The sequence below is a fragment of the Schistocerca americana genome, chromosome 8, assembly GCF_021461395.2.
Source record: "Schistocerca americana isolate TAMUIC-IGC-003095 chromosome 8, iqSchAmer2.1, whole genome shotgun sequence".
Lineage (NCBI taxonomy): Eukaryota > Metazoa > Arthropoda > Insecta > Orthoptera > Acrididae > Schistocerca > Schistocerca americana.
In genome coordinates this window covers 100,431,177-100,458,944 of record NC_060126.1, presented here as the reverse complement: position 1 = coordinate 100,458,944, position 27,768 = coordinate 100,431,177, and the positions used below count along the sequence as shown (strand labels likewise).

The 27,768-nt window shown below is 38.6% G+C and overlaps 1 protein-coding gene across 1 annotated transcript in view; it reads right to left on the bottom strand.

Annotated features, from left to right (window-relative positions):
* The window catches only part of LOC124544835 (beta-ureidopropionase), a 164,754-nt gene that overhangs the window by 55,115 nt on the left and 81,871 nt on the right, over positions 1 to 27,768 (bottom strand). Inside the window, exons 3-5 of the mRNA XM_047123536.1 lie at positions 26,399 to 26,553; positions 26,195 to 26,289; positions 13,433 to 13,639 (exon numbers count right to left, since the gene is read on the bottom strand). Of these exons, the coding sequence (XP_046979492.1) occupies positions 13,433 to 13,639; positions 26,195 to 26,289; positions 26,399 to 26,553 (457 nt within the window). The remainder of the gene's footprint in view (positions 1 to 13,432; positions 13,640 to 26,194; positions 26,290 to 26,398; positions 26,554 to 27,768) is intronic.

The following is a 27,768-nucleotide window of genomic DNA, read 5'->3' as shown; positions in this document are numbered from 1 at the left end:
ATTTCATGTGCAAAATTGCTAAGGCTTGGAAAATACTATAGTGCCAAGCAACATAGCAGCAATGCCTTTATTGTTTGCCATATCTTCGGACCAACCTCGCATTGCCACTGATGCCAAGCAGAGAACTGTGCCACAACAAATGTCGAATTTACTGAGTGACTTCAAAATAAACATTCCAGATTTGACACCAAGTGAATCAGTTCCTTGTACTTCAGACAAAAGTATAGCAGAGAACCACATTAAACAATGGCTGCCCACCTCCATAACGAACATTAAGCTAAGTGCCTTCAACTTTTGCACAGGAACAAAATCTTGCATGTTCCAATGCTGGTGATTAAGAGTATTATGATATTCACATTAATTTCCTGAACCATTTGGATGCCTCCGCAGAGCCATTATGGTTGACCAACAATGGCCAATGCCATACCACTCCATTGTTCTGTTTTGTCATTCAGCAGCCAATGGACACCACAATCAAGGTTTACATCTCCTTTCAGAACCTCTGCATTCTAATTTTACAAATCCAGTTCCGATCTTTGTGACTAAATGCGAGTTCTGCGAGACAGACCATGACATCACTCACACCCCAGCTGCACCAGCCGCACTGGGCGTAATAACTGACTCGTTTCTGGTCCAGCACTGTTTTATTACCTGCACTCAGCACCAAAACCAACTATGGACTCCGAGAATGAGTTTTTCACAACCTCATTTTGTCAGATACTGCTGCCTCCTGGTTCAAGTGAAGTCACACCCATGTCAGTTGTGTCATGAATGACTACACATCCATACTAACTCCATGAGACATTGACTGTGCCGCTGGGTAACAAATGGACCATACCTTCCTTCTTTATGGTGCCAGGACCTCATGCACATTCTTACATACATTTCCCATCGCCTCAGACATCCGACGTTGGAAAAGCCATACCTACTCCCATCAGCCCCAGAACTTCACTCTCACCCACAGCCGTTCTTCAAACAGCCACCCAAGTTCTAGGCAAGTCACCATGTGTCACTGATGCTACCCGCACCACAACATGACTCACCTCATCACTTGCCACTCTATATCAAGCTGCATTTCCTGTACGTCTCATGCACCGATGCTCCCGCACCTCCCACACCTCACAATGGTGCCCTACAATTAAATCACTGATGGCCATCACATTGGCCACTACCATCTGAAACTACCATTGTTCCGTGCGGATTCTCCTGCAATGTGGTTTGCCTTCAGCCATGCCGTCTTTGTTCTGTCACCGCCTGCTACTTGACACAACGCTTCTGCCTGACTGTGCACTAAGGACACTTTGGTTCCTGAAACTGCCAGAGAACATCCAGACAGTGATGCTAGGGCTTGAGGAGGCACCATTGGAGTTTAAACTTTGACTCATTGAAAGAACGCAGGCACTGTCACAAAACCACATTCTAATTAACACTCAACAGCACTACACTGCACTCAATGCTCAGTACGCCTGCACTGAAACTAGTTTTGCACAAGCCGGGCCGAGCTGGCCTGACATTCAGTCCAGCTGCAGACTGTCCAACAATGACCGGACTGACCAGAACTGGGTTGTAGCCCCTGCCTCGAGCACCTTCCATGGTTCCGGTGGACAACAGTTGCCTACTGTGACAGACAATGTTGTTGCCTCCTCCCCCCCCCCCCCCCCCCCCCCCCCAGCTGGTCACTGACTCAATCAAGTGCACCAATCAAGTGCATCATCTGCTTCCATGCCCAACACATATGAATGCTACTGCTGGTTTCACACGAGATTTGGGCAGGTCGCACAGTGCTGCATACAACCTTGTGCCTACCCAAACTAGAACAGTGGCCTGACTTAGGTGCACCAGGCCGCTCTTCGTTAACAAAACACCTCTGTACACCACAACAAAATAGTAGTGACACAATGTTTCAATGGGCAGACTATACGTCCATGACAGGTGCCTGCACATGTATTTTCTCATTGATACCAGGGTCAATATGAGCACTCTACCACCTGCTCTCACACTTTCTGCACTGTCGCTGTTGCTGCTGCAACTGCACATGTCCAATGACACTGTAATCACAACAATGCAAAGCAACGCCACCAACACATCTCCCTCTTCAAATACCAACACTAAACCAGCAACAGTTCAAGACACCATGAAAACTACATCTTTATCCACTAATGCTGCCAGCAGCAACCTATTAGTTGCACCGCAAATGTTGCACTTTGAGCAACAAACAGGCATTTGATTGGCTTTTCTCATACAGATCAGTAAACTGTTTTACACCATGTGCATGGCTCTGGCATTTAATTAGTTTTTCATCAAAGACTGTTGCAAGTCACTGAGCAAGAACTGTTTCTCACTGTAATGTAACCCCTGTTCTCTTTCTCATCTGTGTGCATCATCCAGTATCGGTTTTGAATTCTTGCCCAACCTTCTATTCAAAAAATCCTCTTTACTTCAAACACATTCAGTCTGGTAACTCCTTGAATAATGCTGACACTTCCATTGCATTTATCAGGTACATACTGCACAACTTCTAGCTTCACTTCATGAAACCTTCCCTGCTCATGCTGCCTGAGACATTTACAAACAGACCTACCATTCTTTATAGTGTTCTTTATCTGATACCACCAAGAAGCAAGATGAGATAAATCCATCTGCTCTGATACCAGTCTTAATATGAAAAGTTTTTCTTCTTCTTGATTTTACTTATTGGAACCATATATCTCATATACAGGAAATTTTTAAATTCTTTTCAAACTGTAAATTTATGTCTTATTATTCTGAGAGTAGTTTACATGTTACATGCAACACACAAGCATTTTCTTTAAGGAAATATCTAAATTTGAAGTCTCATGAACTCCACATGCACTTAAAAATCTGTGCCCACTAATTACAGCTTGTTTTAGAATTGACCTATCTGATTTGACAGCTCTGTTTCTATACCATGTAAAGAACATCATATTTTTTTCTAAATTTTACTATTCACGAAAAGTTTCTGTATGCAAAAATGTTGGTGCACAATTATTCAAATTTCAGAATGCAGGCCTTTAAAAAATCTAGTATTCCTGTCCTGTAGCACTAATTTTTCTATGAGGGTGTGCTGAAAAGTAATGTCTCCAAATCTTTTATGTGAAAACTCTTAAAGCTTTTTAAAACAAAACACTTTATTAACATTCTACATCTTTATTCTTCATGACTGCATATTTATTTCTCAACATAGTCATCTTGGCGATGAACGCATTTCCCCCAACAAGAGACTAGTTTGTTTATACCGCCACTGTAGAATGTTCAGCTTTCCTGATGGAGCCACAATCTCACTTCTGATTGCAATGCTTCATCACTGTCAAAGGTGTTCATTAATGTTTTTTGAAAACATGAAGATCAGAGGAGGCCAATCAGGAGTCTATGGAGGATGACAGATGACAGTGAACCGAAGACTTCTGACTGTTGTAGATGTTGCAATATTTGTATGCGGTCTGATATTGTCATGCTGAAGGAGAGGGTGCTCCGTGTGTGAATGAACTCTTCTGTGGTTAGAAACTCAATTACAGCATGCTGTTTCTCATGCACTGATATAGTTACATTACACAATGCCACATTACACACTATAATTCAGAGCCTCTAGCAGCAGAGGGTTGCAACTTGCAAAGTTGACTTAGTACTATGCATGACATATAATATCTCAGCTGATGTTGAGAACATGATCAAAAATTCAGAGGCATTATTCTTCATCACACCCTTATATATTCAAAATGTACATTTTTATTTCAGCAAGTTTTTAGATAGAGAAATATTTCATATGGGACTTTGGAAGTAAAATAAGGCACGGGAGATTTGTTTTTGTACAAGGCTGGGAGGATAATTATGATCTGTGAAGGCTTAAATGAGACCCTTGGTATATTTCGAGAGGAACCGCTCATCACTGTAGATGCAACAGCCATGGGTGGCTGGGCAGAACGGAAGAGATTTCTTGGTTTGGAATGGGTGGCAGCTGTAGAAGTGTAGGTATTTCTGATGATTAGTAGGTTTGATATGGATGGAGGTACTGATGTAATCAACATCTAGTAAGGTGGCTTGTGGGTTGAGTAGCACCAGGTGAAACAAAAGGGGGAGAAGTTGTTGAGGTTCTGTAGGAATGTGGACAGGATGTCCTCACCCTTGATCCAGATCGCAGATCACAAAGATGTCTTCAATGAATGTGAACTAGGTGCTTAGGATTCTGGGTGTTTAGCAAGGTTTCCTCTAGATGGCCCACAAATATGTTGGCATAGGATGGTGCCATATGGGTGCCCATACCCATACCCTGGATTTGTTTGTAGGTAATGCCTTCAAAGGACAAGTAATTGTGGGTGAGGATACAGTTGGTCAAGGTGACTAGGAAGGAGGCAGCAGCAGCCAACCAAGGCACAAGCAGCAACAGAGAAGTAATTGATTTTACGAGTTTCTAACCAGGCGCGAATTGTATAATTTCATCTGTGTGCTTTGGTAGTATAGTTTCTTTGATTTCTGCATGTTTATTTAATATTAATAGACAGAGTTCTCACATTTGCATTTGGGTCAGTAATTAAACTGATTTTGCGACATATTACAAGTTTCTAATCAGGAGAAAATTATTTAATCTGTCCTGAGTGCTTTGGTAGATTAGTTTTTGAGTCTCTGTGTGTTAATCTAACTTATTAGACTAAGTTCTTATATTTTCATCACTATCTACAGCAGACTTCCATAGGGCATGTCAATAGTATTTTGTCTGTCTGTGTTGTGTAGTTTTCTGTGGTCTTTAGTATGGATAGGGCTGTGATTGCTGTTTGCAGATGCAAGCCAAGTTGGTGACACTTTGCTCTCAGCTCCAGGGTGTGATAGCTTCAGTTACACATCTTGAAGCTGCAGTGTATGGGCATCACTGTTGTGGGCCTGCTGTGGGCATCCAACAGACATCCAGCAATTGGTCCGCACCAGGGGCCAGCCCAGTTACTGCTTGCACTGTGGTTGATCTTTCAACCATGGTCGAGTGGTAGGTCACCTCATGGTGTGGCAGGTGGTGAAAGACTTCTAGAATACTAATTTTCTTTTTTATATTGATGGGAAACTTTCTGTGTACTTTTATATCTGACTCAGTAATTCCCCTGCATACCTTCATGAGAGCTGCAGAGCCTTCATGGAAATTTTTCACCTGTCTTGTGTGATGGTTGCAAATGTCATAATTTTTCTGAAATAAATCCCAGTTGTTGGCTACAAATGGCATCAACAAGTATATATATATTGACATGTAATAGTAGGCCTACATATCATGAGAAACTTGAAGGGATGTCTACAGGATGTTCTGTTAGAGACCCTGTGATTACAGAATGAGATTTTCACTCTGCAGCGGAGTGTGCGCTGATATGAAACTTCCTGGCAGATTAAAACTGTGTGCCCGACCGAGACTCGAACTCGGGACCTTTGCCTTTCGCGGGCAAGTGCTCTACCAACTGAGCTACCGAAGCACGACTCACGCCCGGTACTCACAGCTTTACTTCTGCCAGTACCTCGTCTCCTACCTTCCAAACTTTACAGAAGCTCTCCTGCACCGGAGAGCTTCTGTAAAGTTTGGAAGGTAGGAGACGAGGTACTGGCAGAAGTAAAGCTGTGAGTACCGGGCGTGAGTCGTGCTTCGGTAGCTCAGTTGGTAGAGCACTTGCCCGCGAAAGGCAAAGGTCCCGAGTTCGAGTCTCGGTCGGGCACACAGTTTTAATCTGCCAGGAAGTTTCATATCAGCGCACACTCCGCTGCAGAGTGAAAATCTCATTCTGGAAACATCCCCCAGGCTGTGGCTAAGCCATGTCTCCGCAATATCCTTTCTTTCAGGAGTGCTAGTTCTGCATGGTTCGCAGGAGAGCTTCTGTAAAGTTTGGAAGGTAGGAGACGAGGTACTGGCAGAAGTAAAGCTGTGAGTACCGGGCGTGAGTCGTGCTTCGGTAGCTCAGTTGGTAGAGCACTTGCCCGCGAAAAGCAAAGGTCCCGAGTTCGAGTCTCGGTCGGGCACACAGTTTTAATCTGCCAGGAAGTTTCACCCTGTGATTAATTTAAACTTCTGCAGCATTTTTCCAGAAGATTATACCATAGTAAAATATAGAACAGAAGCAAGCAAGATATGAGAACAGCATTACTTCTCTGTCAACAGAGTGAGAAATGGCTCTCAGTGCAAAGCACACTAAGATAAGTTTCTTGAAAAGCCAATCACTTTGCTATTTCCATCTTAACTGACTCTCTACCTGAATGTTGAGGAATTTTGTATGTGAAGTTTCACAAATTTTCTGATTGTTAATATCCACCTCAGGCACTTGAAGTTTTTATTCATTATCTGAAACTGTGTCATATTTTTTGAAAAATTTAGGGCTAGGCTATTTGCTGTGAACCATTTGTGTACATGAGTAGTGACTAGACTAAAAACAGGTAATAAATATGGTGTGGAACATGTGACATTCAAGATCATTTCATGTCTCTTGTATGACCAAGGTACTTTAAGTTCAAAATGGTTCACCTGATAGGACTAGTGGATGGCAAGTGGAACACACACAGAGGAGTGGATTGTGCGGGTACACCAGGGAGCACTCCATACAATCATAAGATGTCAAATGAAGAAAGCACACAGTATTATAGATTTTAGAAATGAATCAATATGTTTACCTTGAATGTTTTCTAAAAATTACTATTTCTACTAGGAAAAAATCCTTAGTGGAAACTTAAAATGTCTGGTATAAGTTTCTCAACACAACATTCACTTTTTTTTCTTTTTGATTAATGAAAGCTTCTGAAAATGTGGGGTAATTGTAACTATCACATAAATAAATAGGTAATGAGGGGAAGAAATAAAGGTAGACTGATACAGACACTCGGATTCATAGCCATGCATCATTCTACTTCAAAACATCTTTGTGTCAGCACTAATTTTGTATCATCTCTAGTGATGTCAGATGTGCATTAGTACAAGAATTTGTTCACTAAAAGAAGATGTCCATTGGCACCAAGGTGCTAGGCCAAGGGGGTTGGTGTGTCCCTCCACCCCTCTTGTACCATATTTTTCTAAAAGCATTTATGGTTTTTCTGGTGTCCTGCCCACTCATCTCTTATAGGGTGCCTAAAGGATGCTGATTTCTCAGATAGCTTAACAACAATTCAAGCAAATCACATTAATGGTTTTTATTACAATAAATTAGATTGTCAATACTTAACTTTCGATTGCAAACAATTGGTGATTTGCAAACAATCAATGTCCTTCGCTATATACAATGTCCATACAAGTAATTTACATAAGTTCATATGGATCACTAATCACGGCCCTTCTAGTGCTTCTCTTCTAGTGCGTCATTTCTAGCCCAGGTCTGCTAGCACCTCTGCTAGTGTGAGTCTTCTACTGTCTGCACGAGGCTGGCAAGAGCAGCGCTTATATTCTCTTTGGACGGAGGCCGCTCCTGTCGTGGTGCAGTCCTAGTCAGTGAACTATTGGCTGACATCATCTCACAGCCTTCTCCGGTCTTGTGTCCTTCATATTCATGCCTTTGGTTGTCATTATGCCGGAACAGTTTTACATACTGGTACCAATATATTAATTTTCATATTTTTCCACTAACTTATGGAGAATGCACTATTGTGAGAATTGGCAAGAAATTCTAAAAAAGATTAATAGCTTTGTTTAACAATGGGTTTTTGTTATTTGGTTCCTGAGGGCCTGCGTCAGTGGATGCTGCTGTCTAGCCAGGAAAATGTGCTCATTCGCAGCTGAGCATACTTGCTGCTGACAACAAGTCCAACACTGTTTGTCAGTGCACAGCTGGAACCATATTTCGCAAAGATAGGTTGAAACATCAGAAAAATGCAGCAGCCCCCCCCCCCCCTCCCTCCCTTTACATTTGCACACAGCCATAGAATGTAGACCTGTGTTCACAATCTTCAAGCTAGTTGAGATACAAATAACTGGGAATGCATACTTTGATTTTATATTGTATTAATTATGAAGTTGTCACAGATTTTAAAATAACTGCACGGTAGAAGTACTCCTCAAATTCTTAGACAAATATGTTTCAGACAATCCTATCTAATTGCAATTTCTTGCAGTAGAGTACTTAGCACTGATGTAAATAAATCATACAAAATGTTTCAATATAGTAATTATGATACATTGTTACTATTCTTAAAATCTTAGGCCTCTGTGACTCGAAAAACATAAAGACGTCTCCAAGTTATATTTTCAGGATGGCAGGGGGAGGGGGAGGTGGGGGGGGGGGGTATAGGCAGTAAAAAACTCCTCTAAAACTAACACAGCCTCTTTATTCTTAAGTAAACTGTCCAAACAAATCACAATACCTACTAAGTCAGTTGGTGATGGAAGCTTTAGTGTCACAGAGATAGGACCATATTTATTTTTGCTCTACATTTTCAATACAGCATGTGGGATGTAATGTTCCTTAAAGAATTTCGCTATTGTCTTTGGTAGATGGAAGCATTCGTACAGCATTCTCAGTGACAGTATGTCGTTTATTAGTAGATTAAATATATGCACTGCACAGTGTATGCAAGAATATGAGTATGTTGCTCCTCTACTACTTCCCATGCAGTCCACATATTTCGCTCATTGTCTGCATTGCCCGTGACCACTGCAATAAACCTCGTTACACCTATTTAAGTAAATATTTCAACTAGTAGCAAAGCAATATGCCGTGCAGTTTCCCTTTCCTCGCCACGTTACATACTACTATAGAATACTGGCTGAGGTATTTTCATGGTAGGGTTCACATATTATTCCTTGATACATGAGTGCATCCATCTGATATCTATGGATTTATTGCATGGGGTACAGACAGTCATGTCATGCAAAGTTCTATTGAACACATTTTCTGAAAACTGTGTCGAGCAGCTAGCTCGGCAGGCCACACACAATGGAAATATTTCTGACCTTGTAGCTACAAATAGGCTGAATCTTATCAACTATGTCAGTATAGAAACAGGGATTAGGATCATGATGTAATTATAGAAACTACGGTTACAAAAGTTAATAAATCAGTCAAGAAGGCTAGGAGAGCAGATAAGCAGTTGTTAGCATCTCACTTAGGGAGTGAACTGATGTCACTTAGTTCCAGCAACATAGGATTATAGGCAAAGTTCAAGTAGATTGGAAATTGTGGTCTGGAGAGTTATGTGCCTAGTAAGTGGATTAAGGATGGAAAAGACCCACTATGGTTTAATAACAAAATTCGTAAGGTGCTGAGGAAGCAGAGGCTGTTGCACTCTCAGTTCAAAAGAGAATGCACAAATGACAACAAGCAAAGATTAGTACAGATTCATGTGTCTGTGAAAAGATCTTTGTGCAAGGCATACAACAACTACCACTGTCATACCTTAGCAGAAGGTCTGGCAGAGAACCTGAGAAAATTCTAGTCCTATGTAAAATCGCTAAGTGGGTCGAAGGCTCACATTCAATCCCTTGTTGACATATCTGGTGTGGAAATTGAAGATTGGACCTGCAACCTTACAGACCAATATCCCTAACTTTGGTATGCTGCAGGACCCTATGAACACATTCCATGTTCGAATATAACGAATTTTCTTGAGACTGAGAAGCTTATGTCCACAAATAGGCCTGGTTTTAGAAAGCAACACTTGTTAAAAACTCAGCTTGCCCTTTTGGCACATAATATACTGTGAACTATGGATGAAAGGCAACAGGCAGATTCCATATTTCTAGATTTCCAGATAGCATTTGACACAGTGCCCCATTGTAGGCTGTTAACAAAGGTATGAGCATATGGAATAAGTTCACAGATACGTGAGTGGCTCAAAGACATCCGTGTTCAAACAATAGGCACATGTTCTGGGGATGTTTCAAGAACTCAAATAGGAATCCTTGGAGGCAAGGCAATATTCTTCTCGAGGAACACTAATGAGAAAATTTACAAAACCAGCATTTGAAGCTGACTGCCAAATGATTCTGCTGCCACCAACATAAATTGCACATAAGGATGACAAAGATAAGATACATGAGATTAGGGCTCATACAGAGGCATACAGATAGTGGTTTTTCCCTCATTCTATTTGCGAGTGGAACAGATAAGGAAATGACTAATAGTGATACAGTGTACCCTTCACCATGCACTGTAAGGTGGCTTGCAAATATGTAAATATATGTACATGTAGATGAAATCAATGCAAGAGCACTTGAACAGTCCAACTTCTTTGTGAAAAATGTATTCAAAAGAAGATATTTGGCAGAAATCAAAGATGTCCTAAACAGATGGTGACTAGGTGACACATACTCCATATTTTCTGAAAGGCTTCCCGCCAATATTTTGAATACAGCATAGATAATGGAGCAGCTGATGCACACGAGGTTCTACACAAAATGTCTGGTAATTTCACAGCACTGGTCAAACCAGAGCAACTGATATTTTGCCGCTAGATTTCTCAAGGTACTTGTCTCAGCTACTCCAGCTGTACAAATTGTATGATCTACAGGACCAATAATAAAGCTGCATCATCTTTGGCATATGCAGCTGTGAGTTGTAATGGTGCATGTCAGGATGTGTTTCAGTTCTTCTACGAATTGTGAAATGGATAATGTGAAGGAGACATGGACTTGCATCAAATTCAAGTTGACGAAAACTGCAGCTGAAACCCACTGCGTGCTGACAGAGGCATTTGGTGGGAGTTCACTAAGTCAAGCAAGAACATTTAACTAATTCAAGCACTTGAAGGAAGGTCAAGAATCTGTGGAATATGAGAAACACTCTGGTCGACTCTCGACATGAAGAACACTGGAAATAGTCATTAAAGTGTGTGACATGATTCACAAAGGCCAAAGGCAGACAATTCATGATGTTTGTAGCAGACTTGGGCTGTTGTATGGTACGTGTCAACAAATTCTAGCCAATGAAATGAGCATGAGGTGGATTGCAGCAAAGCTTGCCCTCGCCTCTTCTCAGTATTGACCAATGAAATCTCAGGATTCAGATGTGCAAGGAGCTGCAACAAAGAGTTTGACAGTGTCCAAAATTCTTATCCATAGTTGAAACAGGTCGAAAATCTTGTGTCTATGGTTATGACCCTGAAATGAAGCAGCAATCATCACAATAGAAAATGCTATCTTGTCCAAGGCTGAAAAAAGTTTGAGAAGTTTGCAGCAACATGAAGTCAATGGTGATAATTTTTTCCAACATTTGGGGAATAGTGCATAAGGAATTTGTTCCACATAGACTGTCAATGGGCAGTTTTATTGCAAGGTTTTGAGGTGACTGAGGGAAAATGTTTGATGCAAATGACCAGAGTTGTGGAAAAATAAAAACTGATTGGTGCACCATGACAAAGCATCTGTGCATGCCTCACTTGCTGTGAAGGAATTCCTTACCAGAAACAATACTGCAATGGTCCACCACCCTCCCTACAGACCAGATGTACCACATGTGACTTCTACCTCTTCCAAAAGATGAAAATCGCCTTGAAAGGGCAATGTTTTGGCTCAAATGAACACATGCAAGTGGAATCGCAATGGATCCTGAACATCTTTCCCCCTGCAGACTTCAAGCAGTGCTTCCGAAAATGAGAACAACACTTGGATCATTGCATATGTGCCCAAGGTGACTACTTTGAAGGTGACTGAGGACATTAGCATGTAAGTATGTTTTTCTCATTTTTACAATGAAATTATTGGATATTTTAGGTAGCACCTTACATATAGCTGTATCATCACTATCAGTTTTTTTGATGAATATCCTTATGTCCAGATGAAGTGGGTTGTGGTGAATATGTTATAAGTTGTTCACGGAGAGAAGAACCTGAAGGCACTGATGACTGTGTACATGAAGATGATGTCCTTGATACTTCAATATTCCACAGCCTATTATTTGCTGATTTTGTTTTTTTATTTTTTTATTTTAAATTGAGATTCGTCATCCAAAGCTACCCATACAACAGACAGATGGCAACAAACACATCTGATAAGATGTTCTGTTAATCATGAGGCCAAGGATTTATGATATTTAGTTGTACACTATTTACATGGTGCCTCACTCTTACCATCAACTGTCTGACATTAAAGAGATTCCACACTTTTCATTGAGGATGCATTTTGTTAACTTAATTATCCCGTTGGTTGAATTTCGAGATAGTTCAGTGTAATGTCAACTGAGGCATGTCAGCAGTGTCTGTCTTCAAATAGACCCATGGACTGTGAGGCTAGTCCTCTTGTAGGTGCTTCCAGATTCATTCGAGTATGATAGCCCCTAATGCATATGGAGTACATGCTGCTGTAAGGGATAACAGGCTGCACAGCAACCAGGATGAAAACAACCATTTCTTCCAATCTTATAGGATTTTAAACATCTTAAAACAATATGTTTAACAATTCAACAATATTTCTAAAACAGAGAGAGGAGAGAGAGAGATAGAGATAGAGATAGATAGATAGATAGAGAGAGAGAGAGAGAGAGAGAGAGAGAGAGAGAGAGAGAGAGAAAATTTTGCTGAGTGGACACAGTAAACAAGAAATCATTAAAAAATGTAATAATGTGGCCATATTTTCCACTGAGAAAGTGTTGGATTGGGTTTGTTTTGGGGAAGGGGACCAGACAGCGAGGTCATCGGTCTCATCGGATTAGGGAAGGATGGGGAAGGAAGTTGGCTGTGCCCTTTCAAAGGAACCATCCTGGGATTTGCCTGGAGCGATTTAGGGAAATCACGGAAAACCTAAATCAGGACGGCTGGAGGTGGAATTGAACCGTCGTCCTCCCGAATGCGAGTCCAGTGTCTAACCACTGCGCCACCTCACTCAGTGAGAAAGTGTAATGTAATGACTACACCAGAACTAGTGCTCTGCAAGAAGGTAAGAAAATTGTGCATCTTCATGTTTTTGTGGCATGGTAACTGACCGATTAAATTTCAGGTGTGCAGCCATGTAAATTCTATTTTTGCTTCTTTTGATATTTTTAGCCATAAACCTTTCAGCCAACTTCAGAGTTGGCTAACAAATTAAGGCTTCAATCTGCAAGCACATTCTGAAGATGGCCATGAGACATACACCCAATATATTAGAAGAAGAAGAAATAGAGTTGATGTGGGTGAATTCCTAAAATTTAATGAATCAGGCATGAAGATTAATTGTCTCACTGATTAGTCAAAACCTCATGAACCAGAGGCAGAGGAAAAAAGATGAAGAAGGTTAATTAAGACACAAACTGGTACTTTCTGTTGAGATTTTGTGCATTTGTGCCAACGAATTAAAAGTTTTTTAAAATTTCTTTGTCAGTGATAGTTTTGTCTCCATTATGACACAAAGGTTGTTATTTCCATACCAAATTCTAGTTTTTTTTGGTAGGTGGAAAGTAGGTGCTCTATTAGTCTGATACATTGTTACCAGAATCTCATATCTAATTGAAGCACGTGAAACATGCTCACAAGAAACACTCAGTTTGTAGCCTACCTGAAAAACTGGATGGCCTGTGTTGCCTTCTGCGTAGTAGGTCGATTCATTGAAATCACCAACACGAGGAATATGGTTTTTCCTATGTTTGCCGAGTACTTTACCATGTTGATCCACAACTACAGCTGTATTCCAAATCACATCATCATGTGCCTCATCTCTTTCCAAGATTGGAGAAATTATAACCATGTTATTCTTCTCACATACCTGCAAATTGAAAAAAAAATATAAACACACTGAAAAATTACAGTCAAAGATAAGAAAATGTTCTACGAATACAATCAGAAAATGTTTTTTTTACTATTTTCCATCTTTTCAATTACAAAGTATCAAACACTAAAACATTTCTGTTCTATAATTTTATTGGCACTTTAATTAATGATTTTTTTTTTACTATTTTCCATCTTTTCAATTACAAAGTATCAAACACGAACCATTTCTGTTCTATAATTTTATTGGCACTTTAATTATTATGCAAGGTATCTGAACATTAGACAGAGAAATTGTAAGAGGTCATTCTACTGAGAACCAATAAGCAATATCCCATATTTTTAAAAGCAATGAATGAAAGCTCACCAGAAATTCAACAAAGAAATGTAAGTTCAATTTCAAGCAAAATTTGAGTTGGCCTGTACAGTGCACGATAGCCTGAGCTGATACGTTATAGTCAATTTCATGGTGCATGTCTCGCCTTACAACTACAAAATGTCTGCCAATGAATGGTTTAAATTATCATGTAGCATAGTCTGGTACCATATGACACTATCATGCTCCTCCATTCACTAATGGAAGTTGTGATAATTTCTGCACAACCCTACCCACACAAAAAATTTATCTTGGGAATTTGTACACTCTTATTAACACATGCACTTTTGTTGCAAAATCAGTGTTCTACAGCACAAGAGCTGCACAATATGAAGCAGTTGACACTAGTCATCTACCCAATGATTCAGAAACCAATAAAAGTTGGACCCTCAGACATCATTGAGAATATTAAGCCCATCCAATTTCTGTAAATTATTTCCAGGTACCATGCATAATATTTCATAGTGATCACCAAGTGAATGCCAGAATTAGCCTTTTAAAAACCATCTTAACTTTTGCACTCACTTACTTTGTACTGAATAAGCATTCCTAAGAAGCAAGCAGGAGTTTTTAATTTCTAAAAGAAGCTTTCAAAATCAGAATAAACATAAAACATTTCTGTTAAAATAAAATTTTCATGCTGCTGAAGCAGTGCCGGGATACCTTGTGTACTTACTCAATAATCTTGGCAAATCTTTTTCTATCAACTCTTTACACAACTACCAGTATCTATTTTCTTAGCTTGGAATGGTATCCATACTTACACATATATTTTAAGAGTCAGAACTACTTATTCCAAAAATATTCCTGTTGCCATATGTTTGTCTTACAAGGTCTTCATAAACACTCACTGTGCCTCACAGGAAACTGATATTAACTTCTCCATCACGCCTCGCAAATGTGGTCAATATGGAATCTTCATTTTGTTTACAAAACAGAGTTCTCATTATCTGTGGAAACCAGCTTCTTTCAGTGGGAGTTTCTGACATTAAATTAGTTTCTTGCAAATGCCACTTACAAATTCCATGCAGCATTCTTCAAACATCATTACTGCCAACCTGAAATGCGTGCTTAAAATATTTTACAGATGAGTTAACCAACACTCATGATTCTTTTTAATTTTGGTGTTATGAATTTATACCATACATAATGCACTCATTACTTTTTCTTTACAATCTTATTAATTTTATTGTTCTTAGTTAAGATGCCCCTTCTCTGAAACTTTTCTGTTAATACTCCAAAAGTCAAAGGGCACAACAGATGTTCCTTTCAATATTAATAGTGATGGACAGAGCTGAACAGAATCCATTAACATCATAACACAACTTCAGAAATTTATTCATAGTTTTCTGCAACTACTGTACATGTCAAACAGTTGGTAATCAGTGAATCTATAATGGATGATTATTCATCAATTAATCCCATTATTCTCTCTAAACTGCAACTCTCTTCAACAATTCACAAAATAATTTATTACTAATCTTTTACACTTCAAACAATCCTTCTGCATTATGATTCTGTTTGATTGAAAGTTTTGCATTTTCTTTGCAAATTTTACATGCCATTTTCCTAAAGTTGTCAAGTCATTGTCACTCTGATTCATACAGTTCACATTTTTTTCTCTGCAACAAATACTCTGCCTTACTGACATACAAATTAGGTGATAAGATTATAATATTTCAATCTACCAGTGTAATCTTCAATCCACCAGTGAAACTGTAATACAATATGTATTTCAGGACACAATCCTTGGTCCCTTTCTATGGTAGAGAATGTAAGGGGTTAGAATGTTTTAATACTAGTGATGTAATGGAATTAATTAAATACTTCAGTGATCAGGGCCTCAAGATGAATGTCACCAAATCTCAGTTACTGACATTTAAAACAGACAGTTCTTGCCACATCAATGTAAATAATGTATTTAACAACTCAGCAATGGCAGCTATAAATCAATTGGTCTGTATACTGATGAAAATCTGTAGTGTATGCATCACATTAAATTTGTATGTGGAAAAGTCAGTGGTGGCTTGTATTCCCTTAGCAGCTCACAAAAATACCATTATTCATTGACAAATATTAAAAATAGTCTACTGTGGAATGATGTATCCCTTTCTTAGTAAAAGGACTGAATTACTTGCTATGTAGTTGATGCTCGCTTAAAAAGAATATTGCTGTTATTGAAAAGGACAAGAAGAGTTATACATGGGATAGGTCATTTTAATTATGCCGTGAAGAATTTAGTAGCATGAATCTTTAATAATATCATATTTATACATATTTGTGATAATTACAATTTTATGGGTCAGCCAATTGAAGTTATGAAGTGCAGTGATGTACACAGTCACAACACCAAGACAAAATGTAACTACTTCTACTTAAAAATGACATATCATAGAGCACATACCAAGTGTTTCACTTAGTTTTAGTAAACTACCAAACTCTCTAAGAACATGTAAGGTGAATGATTTTAACACAAAACTAATTTTTTTCTGATAGAGAAATGTTTATATTCATTCAGTGAATTTGAAGGCACTGCTTGTGATATGAATCAGTAGAATATCAACTGCAAAATAATAAAAGTATAAAACAGATCTAATATGCAACAATTGTTTAATGTAATTATTGGAATATTATTATATCTGATGTTTTCAAAATCCATCATTCTCATGGCTCCATGCAAAGAAGAAATGTAAATAAATACCTAATTAAAATAAAAGTAAAAATAAATCAAGACATGGTGGAACAAGGACTGTGAATAAGCACAAGAACAAAGAGGTCAAAAACTGATACGTTCAACAAAAAATAAATAAATCAAAACGACAGACAGAAGAAGGAGAAGGAGAACACCTAGAACAATTCATGCATCAAAGAAAATGATATTACTTTTTTTAGTAAAAAACACAATATACTATTTTAGTAAACTTTACAATACATTAATGGTTCAAATGGCTCTGAGCACTATGGGACTTAACATCTATGGTCATCAGTCTCCTAGAACTTAGAACTACTTAAACCTAACTATCCTAAGGACATCACACAACACCCAGTCATCACGAGGCAGAGAAAATCCCTGACCAAATACATTAATGTTTTATTGTATTTGTGTTTTGTTTCTTATTATTATCAAGTCATTTATATTAAGTACACTTGTCTTGGAGAGGTACATTTTGTACTGATTTTACATATGTTCATTGTTGTCTATAAATTTTTTGACCTTATTTCCTTTTGTACTACTGGTAGCTTTTTCATGAGTCTTACTGTTCAGACACGGTTTCATTTTTATTAACTGCACCAAATGACAGGGCTGATATCGCAGAACTGTATTGTGTAAGAGCTCAATAATAAAACTGTACTGGATGTTTCTGTTATAACTTTTTAACTCCATCCAAACAGGCCTTGGATGGCCCAACATTACCGACCGCCCACCGTGTCATCCTCATCCCACAGGCATCGCTGGATGTGGATATGGAGGGCATGTGGTCAGCACACTGCTCTCCCAGCTGTATGTCACTTTACGAGACCAGAGCCACTACTTCTCAATCGAGTAGCTCCTCAGTCTGCCTCACAAGGGCTCAGTGGACCCCGCTCGCCAACAGCACTCGGCAGACCGGATGGTCACCCATCCAGCATTTAACTTCGGTGATCAGATGGGAATCGGAGTTACCACCGCAGCAAGGCCATTGGCGTTTCTGTTATAAACAGTTTTTGGAATAGTTGCGTATGTCTCACTAACAGTAGTTAGTTACTTGATGCCTAGCAAGGACACTGGGGTGTGTTTTAATTTACAATGTAAATTAATAAAATGTAGCGCAAATATAAAATTTAACAAGAGATGTTTGGAACATAAGGTTATCCCAGAGTTTGTGAACACTATGTTTAGACATATTAAAAAACAACAAACAGTGTGCACTAATAATCTTAAACTATGATGCTTACGTAAAGAAATTAATAAGGTTCGTAAGAAGGAAATTTTTGTTACAGAAGTCTATTTTTAGCACATTTTCAGTTGACAGCATCATCACTTAAGGCCAATACTTTGATGGGGTGTTGTCACATACTCCCTTTCTCAGAAAAGTTCCAGGACAAGTTTCTATTTATTTTTTTTTTTTTTTATTTCTTTCTTCCTTCCTTTAAAAAATATACATATATATAATAGAAGATTGCACTTACCAAGTAATGATCCTAGCTCCCATCAAAGCAGTGCTATTGGCTATCTATACACATTTGCCAACGTTTCTGGGGGTCTTGGAAAGTGATATCTTGATGAAACTTTCTTTTCAGTTACCTTTTCACTCAAGGAAACAAGAAAAAATCTCAAGGTGAGAGGTCAGGCAAATATGCCGAATGTGGGATGGTAATAACAGAATGTCTGGCCAAATACTTGGTAACAGATAAAGCAGCATGGGGTTTTGCACTGTCAGGCAGTAAGAACCAGCCCACACGAATGCAAAAAATCAGGGCGGGCAACATTGAATTGCTTTTCGCAAATGTTTCAAGATCTTGACGTAAAGAGTTTGGTTCACTATTTGACATGAAGGAACATACTGAAGGTGATTTAATCCTTTACTGTCAAAGAATCCATTCAACATTGTTCTCACAGGTTGTTATTTGACTTTTTTCGAGGCTGTGATACATACAGGACTTTGCCATTCAGCACTTACTTTGTGTGAGGGTCATATTGGTAGCACCAACTTTCATCCTTTGCAGTAATCTTTACAGAAATATGGGATCAGATCTGGGTCTGTCCACTAGTTCAGCAGAAATTCTTCATCTTACCTCTTTATAATTGGTTGTTAGTGTGTGAGGAATGATTTTTACATTATCTTTCTGTTTCCCTAAATCTTTGCATAAAATCTTACGACACATATCATGATTCAAATTAAGGTATTCTGCTATAGCAGGCATGGTTACAAGATGGTCTTCTTGCAATAACTACCGTACATGCTCCACATTTGATTGGCATGTGCTGTAGATGGGCAAGCAGCGCTGGGATTGTCTTGCACTGAATCTGTGCCTTCTCAAACCTTTTGTGCCACTCGAAAACATGACTTCTCGAAAGTGCCTCACCTGTGTAAGCTTGCTTAATCATTTTCTGTATTTCACTTGGGGTTTTCCTGAGCATAACGCAGAACTAAATGTTCACTCTTTGGTCACAATCAGCATCCATTGTGTCACCGTAACTAATGTGCCAAGAACCAAAACAGTGTGTTGCTAAGTACAGTCCTGTCATCTAGTGAATTTGTGCGGAAACATGGACAAGTCATTTCAAGGACACACACATACCAGATCACATAAAAAGAACATTTGTTCCTTTTTAGTACTGCAATGTCAGAAATAAAAAATCCTCTCCTGGAAGTTTTCTTACAGAGGGAGTACAACTGGTGCAATGACCAAGTTAAGAGAAAATATTGATGGCAGGCATGAGAACAAGTTTAAAGGATTAGTGGCAAGGTTAGATACTAAAAATGTGCCTTGATGGGGGGCTCCTCATGAATGTGCATTCAGTTTTTTCCTCTTGGTTACAAAACCATACTGGTATACATGTTAGTGAGCAAGAGCTTACGGTATTAAATAAAGGGTTTTCTTTCAACAATAATAGGCAATTTACTATGAAATAGTAGAGCGTCTCGTAGCTCACATTATAGTGGCATTAGATCTGTCTACTGCCTTACTGGTTCAAAAAAATAAGGTTGCTGTGAAGCTTAATAAAGTTACAGAGTCACATGATCAAGGTAACATGGCAGGAAAAAAGATGGGGAATCATAATATCATTAAAAGCATTAATAAAAAATTGGTTAATAATGAAGTGCTTACAGTATGAGTGGATAATGGTAAAATGGCCATTACCTTATTACAAGCTGAATACAAACAAAAAGTTGAAGATTTTATTGGTTGGGATAATACTGATCCTGTTAATATATTCCTAGCAGAATTCTAAACTTTGCTTAAAAATAATAATCCAGTATCGAACAAATAATGCCAAGAAAAAGGAGATTGTTGCTGATGGGGAAAAAAACCAGAGCCCGTGCTTAGAGAGATACTAATGATTCACTTGCAGAGTGCCCCAGATAGGTAGCCCAGCCCATGAGGCTGCTAGCTATCTTAATGGTGGCCTTATCCAGCATTACTTTTATCCTCAGCATTACCTGGTAAAAAACAGAAGAAGGTTATACAACATTTATGAGCACTCAGGATTCGTAAGGGTGCCTCATTAGTGTCCTTTGATATTGGCAGTATGTGCACTAACATTCACATAAATCAGGTTGTAGGTTTGTTTGACAGCAATTTGCGTACATTTAGTAACCTGTAAAATGAGTGCATTAATGAGATTATGAAACTGTTCACTGGTCTGTTGATATACAATTATTTTAAGTTTGGTGAAGATATGTGGCAGCAGAACATAGGCTTAGTTATTGGCTCTCCCTGGTTACTACATTAGCGAACATTTATATGTAACACGCAGAGGAAAGATTCTTTGTTGAACATCCACAATTTAAAGACAAAATGATGATATATAGGAGTTATATTGATGAGGACAAAGACCAGCTTCCCAATATGCACAAGGCACTGAATAGCCAAGCACCCAGCATTAATTTACTACTGAGTTTCACCAGAATGGTGGTTTACCTTATCTGGATCTGTTACTTACTTTGCCTTCAACATATCGTAAACCAGTCATGACTGATACATTGATACATAACTCCTCCATACACCCTATAGCTTATAAAATGGTGGCCGTCAGGTCTATGACTCACAGGTTGCACGAGATCACGCTTAATAAAGAAGGCATTAACACTGAATGGAACACTATACAGTTTCTAGCATAAGCAAATGGTTACACAATTAAGGAGTTCAAGGATATTCATACACAAATGATGATAAAGAGTGCAAATAAAGAGTTGGTAACAGTACACTCATTGTGAAAGATGCATGTGAAAAGAAAGCATTCATTAGGATTCCCTACTATGGGAATATTTTATATAAAGTGGGTAAATGGCTGAGGGATCTAAATATTACTCCTGCATTCTTTATACGTAACATAATAGACAGGGGCTGATATGTGTTTTTTATTGGGCACTCATCTCTCATACATTTGCCTTATCTTCAACTGCTGATTTCTATTTTTGTCACATTGAAGTTTATCTTAATTTATCTTTTGCTCAGGTGGAGTGTTCCTCCTGCATTTTTTACTGTAATGTAGCTTATAGTCACATTACTCAGTGCCCATTCCACTGGTAGATGGAACACATTGCCATTTTCTGCAAATAATTGGGGTGTGGCAGACATTACAGTCACATCATTTTTCAGACATCATTATTCAGTGGTGTGATAAGGTAAGGAATGAGGAGGTTCTCCGCAGAATTGGTGAAGGAACATATAGCACAAACTGACAGGAAGGAGGGACAGGATGATAAGATATGTGTTAAGGCATCAGTGAAAAACTTCCCTGGTACTAGAGACTTGAACAGAAGAGGAATTCATGGTGGGAAACATCAAACCCATTTTACGGTAACACCACCCCATAGCAAAAATTGTGTATCAACAAAAGAAGCAATTTGTCTGTATTGTTTCAGCTGTTCAATTCTCTAAGTTCTTACCAACAATCTAACACCCTAAGTTCTTCTAAAGAAAGTATAAAAACTGGCAGTGGAACATGGCTTGATATGTTTCTTCTGCTTTCTTCATAAGGCACCATATATGATAGTTGTGAGCAGAATTATGAATACCATTTTTCATTGATCCACAGTAATGTTATTTATGGAATAAGAATGTGATGACTTCCATTTCTTAAATATCAAAAGTCTAGCCATTTTTCTCATAATCGTAACGGACCACAAAAATGTTGGCATGCGATTCATTTCAGTAAAGTGAACAATTCCTTCAACAGAACTAATTGCAGCACCTCAAAGTACTAAGGACTCAGACCAAGAATGAATGCTCAGATCACTACAGCAGCCAGAAAGGCAGATCCCAGATGCCTAGACTCACCCCCACCCCTCCTCCTCACTCCCAGCTATTTGTATTCAGCAATAATCACAATGGCTGTACAATTTAGTTGAAGTCTTGCCTACTGGACAACACCAAATCATCCACCAACACCACAACAGGATGCGAAAAACTCTAATTCGTTTGGAGTGCATACCTTTCCTGTCAATAAGAGCTGATGAAAGTGAGTGCAATTTTTTTTAAAACGATACTCAGTCTTGAAGGATTGTCACCACTCAGCCTCAGAAATCAACAGGATATCATCAGGCATCATCTAACATGGAATCCATGTGCGTTCTGTAAGCAGTCTCCTTAGTAGACAAACTGCATTTTCTTAGTATGCAACCAATAACCAAAGCCTGCCACATATTATACATATGACTGAGTCTGTCTGATTGCTCCATTCCACATCCTAGAAAATTATTGCACTCAGGAATTCGTATGAGTTGAATAATTCCAGTTGTGACTCAGTGGCATTATAGTCACAGTCATTATCGCAGTCATGCTCTTGTTTCTGCATTTTGTGAAGGAAATAATTTTTCATTTATGAACATTGACAGTTGTCAATCTTTCCAGCACTTTGGAATTTTATCAAGATCTGGCTGGATATTTGTGCCACTTCTTTGTGATAGACCTTCTTTATAGATAACTGCATCATCTGCAAACAGTCTGAAGCTACTATTAACATTGCTTGCTAAGTAATTAATATGTAACATGAACAACAGGGGTCCCAACATGCTTTTCTGGGGTATATTTGAACTTGCTTATTCATCTCTCAGACACTACAACATCTCAGACAACATGCTGCATTTGCACCAAGAAATCATAAAACCAGTCACAAGGTCCATTTGATACCATACCACTGCACTTTTGTTTACTTATTTTTATTTATTTATTCATCCAGTAAATCTCTACAGATTTTGGGATGTCATTTGCATGTCTCTCTCTCTCTCTCTCTCTCTCTCTCTCTCTCTCTCTCTCTCTCACACACACACACATTACATATAACTCCAACACTTATTTTAATAGTACAATAAATTCATTATATCTCATCCTGCTTTAGCAGCAGTAGTAGTTTTTGCATATTCTTGCTTCATGTCTGTTGTACTTCACATGGTGTAAGAATTCTGCCCCCAAATAGAAGCAGTGATCTAATAAGAATGTCTTAAGGGATTTGTGAAACAAAGAAAAAGAAGAAATAACTTTAATTTTATGTGGCAAGCTGTTGTATATTTGTACTGCGCTATTTGTACTGGAGGCTTTAAAGGCTGTTGTTCTTACTGACTGAACATGGTTGGTTGGTTGGTTTGGGGGATTAAAGGGACCAGACTGCCATGGTCATCGGTCCCACTGAACATGGAGTTTGTCTTTTTGCCCGGTATTATGTTCATGTACATTACAGTTTTTATTTATCTTTTCGATATTTTTCCACACATATTTACAATTTTCTAGAATAAAAAGACAGGGGAGAGGGAGGATGAAAGAGTTTTGAAAGAGGGGCCTACATGAGTAAGTCTTTTTTGCATGATACATTGCTCTTATAGCTCTTTTTTGGGTCCGGAAAACTAATGGGCTAGTAGTGGTGCTACCTCAGAATATAATTCCATACTGTAGAATACAGTGGAACTGGGCAAAATATGCAATTCTAACAGTGTGGAAACTTGCTTTATGTGCAAGTAAGCGTAGGCTGTAGCATACTTTTTTCAGTATGATATTCGTTTTTGTTATATGTGTCTGCCATTTAAAATCATTTTGAAGCCATATGCCAAAAAATTTGTTTCCAGTGAGGGTGTAATTCCATTGGTGTTTATTGTCATAGAAGTGTTGCAGGGATCACTTTGGCAATTTTAAGACAATCAGGAAAGGTTTCAGCTGAGAAAGATGAATTGATTATATCTGCAAGGAGTGTTTGAAATGTTTATAATACACTCCTTGACAATGAAGTCTGGAGTACCATCAAAGCCTGAGGGCGTTTTTCTGAAGGTTTTTGCTATGTGACTGATTTCATTCGAGGATGTGTCATAGAGATAGAATGAGTGGAGGCAAGAATTTACTTTATTTTGTTGGTTAATTGGGCTATCTTTCTTATTATTAATTATTAGTTTTTTGTATTGTTTTCATAGTACTGCCTGAAGAAATTTGCAATCTGCTGTCGGTCAGTAATTCTCTTGCTGTCTCAGTTCAGTGTGATATTTTTCTTTCTACTATTTCCTTCCTCCTTCATTACTTTCCAGATTGCTTTGCTTTTATTTTCTCACTCTGATATAAACTCATCATTGGCCGTTATTTTTGTCTGGCATATGACTTTTCTATACATATTTTTTGTGATAGAACTGTTGAGGAGAGGGGATATATTGTGGTTTTTTCAGTAACTGAGCAATTTTCTTAGTGTGTTGCTTGAGGCTTTTATTCCAGTTGTTATCCATGTCTTTGCTTTTAGATTTGTGTTCCTTACCACCCATGTTTTGAGAGGAAATACTGTTGGTACAGTATTGAATCAAATGCTTTTGGAAACTTGAGAGGCCTGATTGCTTTTATCCGTGGATTTCAGGAAGTATTAGAAAAGTGAAAGTTATATTTTACATGATTGGTGTTCTTGGAGTCCATGCTGGCTGGCAAGGAGGTCATTCCATATGACATACCTCATTACATTTCAGTTCAGAATAAATTCTAAGATCCTCCAAAAGAGGAGTGTCAATGATATTTTTGGCCAAGGGATCTATGCTATTTTACAGTCCATGGAAGGGTATCCCAGAAGGTCAAAATTAGACTCATCATCTGCCTGACCCCAACCACCACGTAATTCCACACTGAGACTACACCCTGCAGCAGTTCTATGGTATATCACAATTTCACTCCAATCATTTCTACATCTACATTTATGTTCACACTCTGCCATACACTGTGAAGTCCATGGCAAAGGCCACTTCTTGTAGTATCACATATTATGATTTCTTCCTATTCTTTCTGCACCAGGAGAGGAAGAAGAGACTGCTTAATACCTCAGCAGAGACTGCAGTTAGTCTAACATTGCATTCACTATCCCTACAGGATCACTAAATTAGGAACTGTAGTATATTCCTAGAGCTTCCATTCAACTGAGATCCTTGCACTAATATAAGTAGGCTCTCATTGGATAGCTGGCATGCATCTTCAACTATCTAGCAGGTCTATATTATGAAAAGGATACACTGCTACTTGTCATATAATGGAAATATTGAGTTGCAGAGAGGCTCAACAAAAAGACTGCTAAACAAGTAAGCTTTTGGCAAAATGCCTTCTTCTGAATTAGACAATACACACAAACTTCCATGCAAATGCAACTCTCACACACATGACCACTGGCTGCTGAGGCTTGGTAGCTGGCCAAAAGCTTATTTGTTTAGCAGTTTTTTTATTGGGTCCGTCTGTGACTCAACAGTTCCACCGTATGGAGAGTAGCAATCTGTCCTTTTTATAATACTGTCATTATCCCACACAGAATTTTCCATTGTTCGATTTTATCTGTCAGTTCAGCTTTTTCATCATTTCCATGATGCTTTTCCATGGTTCCACAACCTACTATCATTTGGGCTTCCCTTCTTGATATTTGCTATGGGCCCCACAGATTGGAGCAGTATTCTAGTAGGGTCATGTGACAGTTTTGTAAGCAATCTCTTTTGCAGACTGACAGCATTTTACCAGTATTCTAACAAAGGACCAAAGTCTAACTAATAACTAAAAAATGAAGCACTTTCAGACCCATTCTTACACGGCTTTTTCCTCGTTTTAATATGAGAAACCCAGCTCCAAGTTTTTCCAAGCATTAATATGACACCATGCACTTTTTCTGGCACATTTTCATCATGAAACCCTTGTGTTCAATTTTTCACTGTTTGTTCATCATATACAAACAAAATCAATGAGTGAAAGAAGTGCCAAAATATTCTATGAAGTCAATACCTGTAAACACACACAAAAAGTCAAGAAGAATTGTCAGTGACATGGTAGACTTAAATCATAAGCTAGTTTACTTGGAGACACATGAAAAAAAGAAAAGAAAAAACAACACAAAACCATCACTATCATCTACAGCCCAGACCTTTGTCTGCAAGGTCTTTGGAGAGAGTCTCTTATCTGGACTTGTTGAACAGAGTAATGTGTTAAACAGCTGAATTCTTTGGTTAATTTGCTACTACAGAAGATATGTACCTGTTTGATAAATGTAGTTGTTGGACCTGTTTCAGCTGATTCAGCAAATTCAGTCCAAGGAAGCCTTTCACGTGTGCAGAAAAAGAAAGGAGTCACTGTGAAATTATATCAATAATATCAGTGCATAAATATTAGTGCATACATTCAAATAAAAAAATGTTCTGCACCGAACAAAAATACAAACTTTTGAAAGAAAATACATACCCCATGATTCTTGCAAACACAATATATTGACCCCACTTATAGCTGCAGCCTCAACAATTGTAGCTATGCGCCTGTGTAAAGCATCTCTTTGTTCCGCTATAGGTGCATTAGTTGGAAGTACAATCCTATTTTGTACCAAACCCACACGAACTATCCTGTGTGATGAAATAAAACAATTTATCCACTGTTGTGAAGCCCACCACATATGAAGTAATGATAATAAATTGTCTTTCCTTGACCAGGAATCAATACACAAAGATACCGGCAAAAAGTAATTATGCAGCAGTCTGTGCCTTGTGCTGACATACTATGCCTACATACACTCATTTCTTAGCTATGAGGTTCTTTTCTAGTGACCAGTTGCACAATACATGAACACAATTTTCAAGCTGCAGAGAAGAGCCATAAGAATAGCATCTAAAAATAATATTTGAGTTCATTGTAAAAATATTTTAAAAACAGGATATCCTAACTGTGTCAAGTGAGATCATTTGCAAGTCTGTTATGGACATCAGAAAAAAAACATTAGTAAGTGTGTCACAAATAGTTCCATACATGATCATAGAACAATAGCCAGTTTGGAGTTTCAATTATTAAGGGGAAAAATGCTCTAAATGACATTACTTGAGCTACCCCCAAAAGGTTAGGAGTAAATGTAACTACTCAGCGAATGGTACAGACATTGAGCCTGCCAATGACTGAATGCCTCTACTACACTGGTGCCCAAAATTAAAGCAACAAATGGAAATTTTGCAAGGCTGTGTTTATTTTGCCACAAAACATTATAAACAGGTAACAGTGCAGTAGAAATAATGTACAGAATACAGAACATAAACAACTGCAACATGCATTATGATAGACAAAAACAGTCTTCGTTTTTTTCCAACTTAACAGATTTGCAGACACTTCTAACAACTGGTTAATGCACGCAGTATTGGATGTGATACCCTCTGGCAACAGTACAGGCCTAACAATGATGGGGCATGCCGTGAAAGATATCATCTACCTCATGATGAGGCAATAATGCCTATTCTTCCCGCACAGCTGCTCACAAGTCTTGGAGGGTGGTTGGTGGATGCTAACAAGATGCAACCCATCTCCCTAGTGCATCCCAGACAATCTCTATGGGATTCGTATTGAGATTGTGAGCAGACCACACCATGCGTGCATTATCTTCTTTTGTTTACCAGAAAACATCAACCATCTGTGCTCTATGACGTCGAGCATTATCATCCATCAGTACAAACACTGGGCCCACAGCACCACCCAACAACAGCATATGAGGCCCCAAGATCTCATCACAATACCAGACAGCAGTTAAACCTTGCCGATTCACCCGTACAATTTTATGAAGAGGTGTTCGAGTGGTC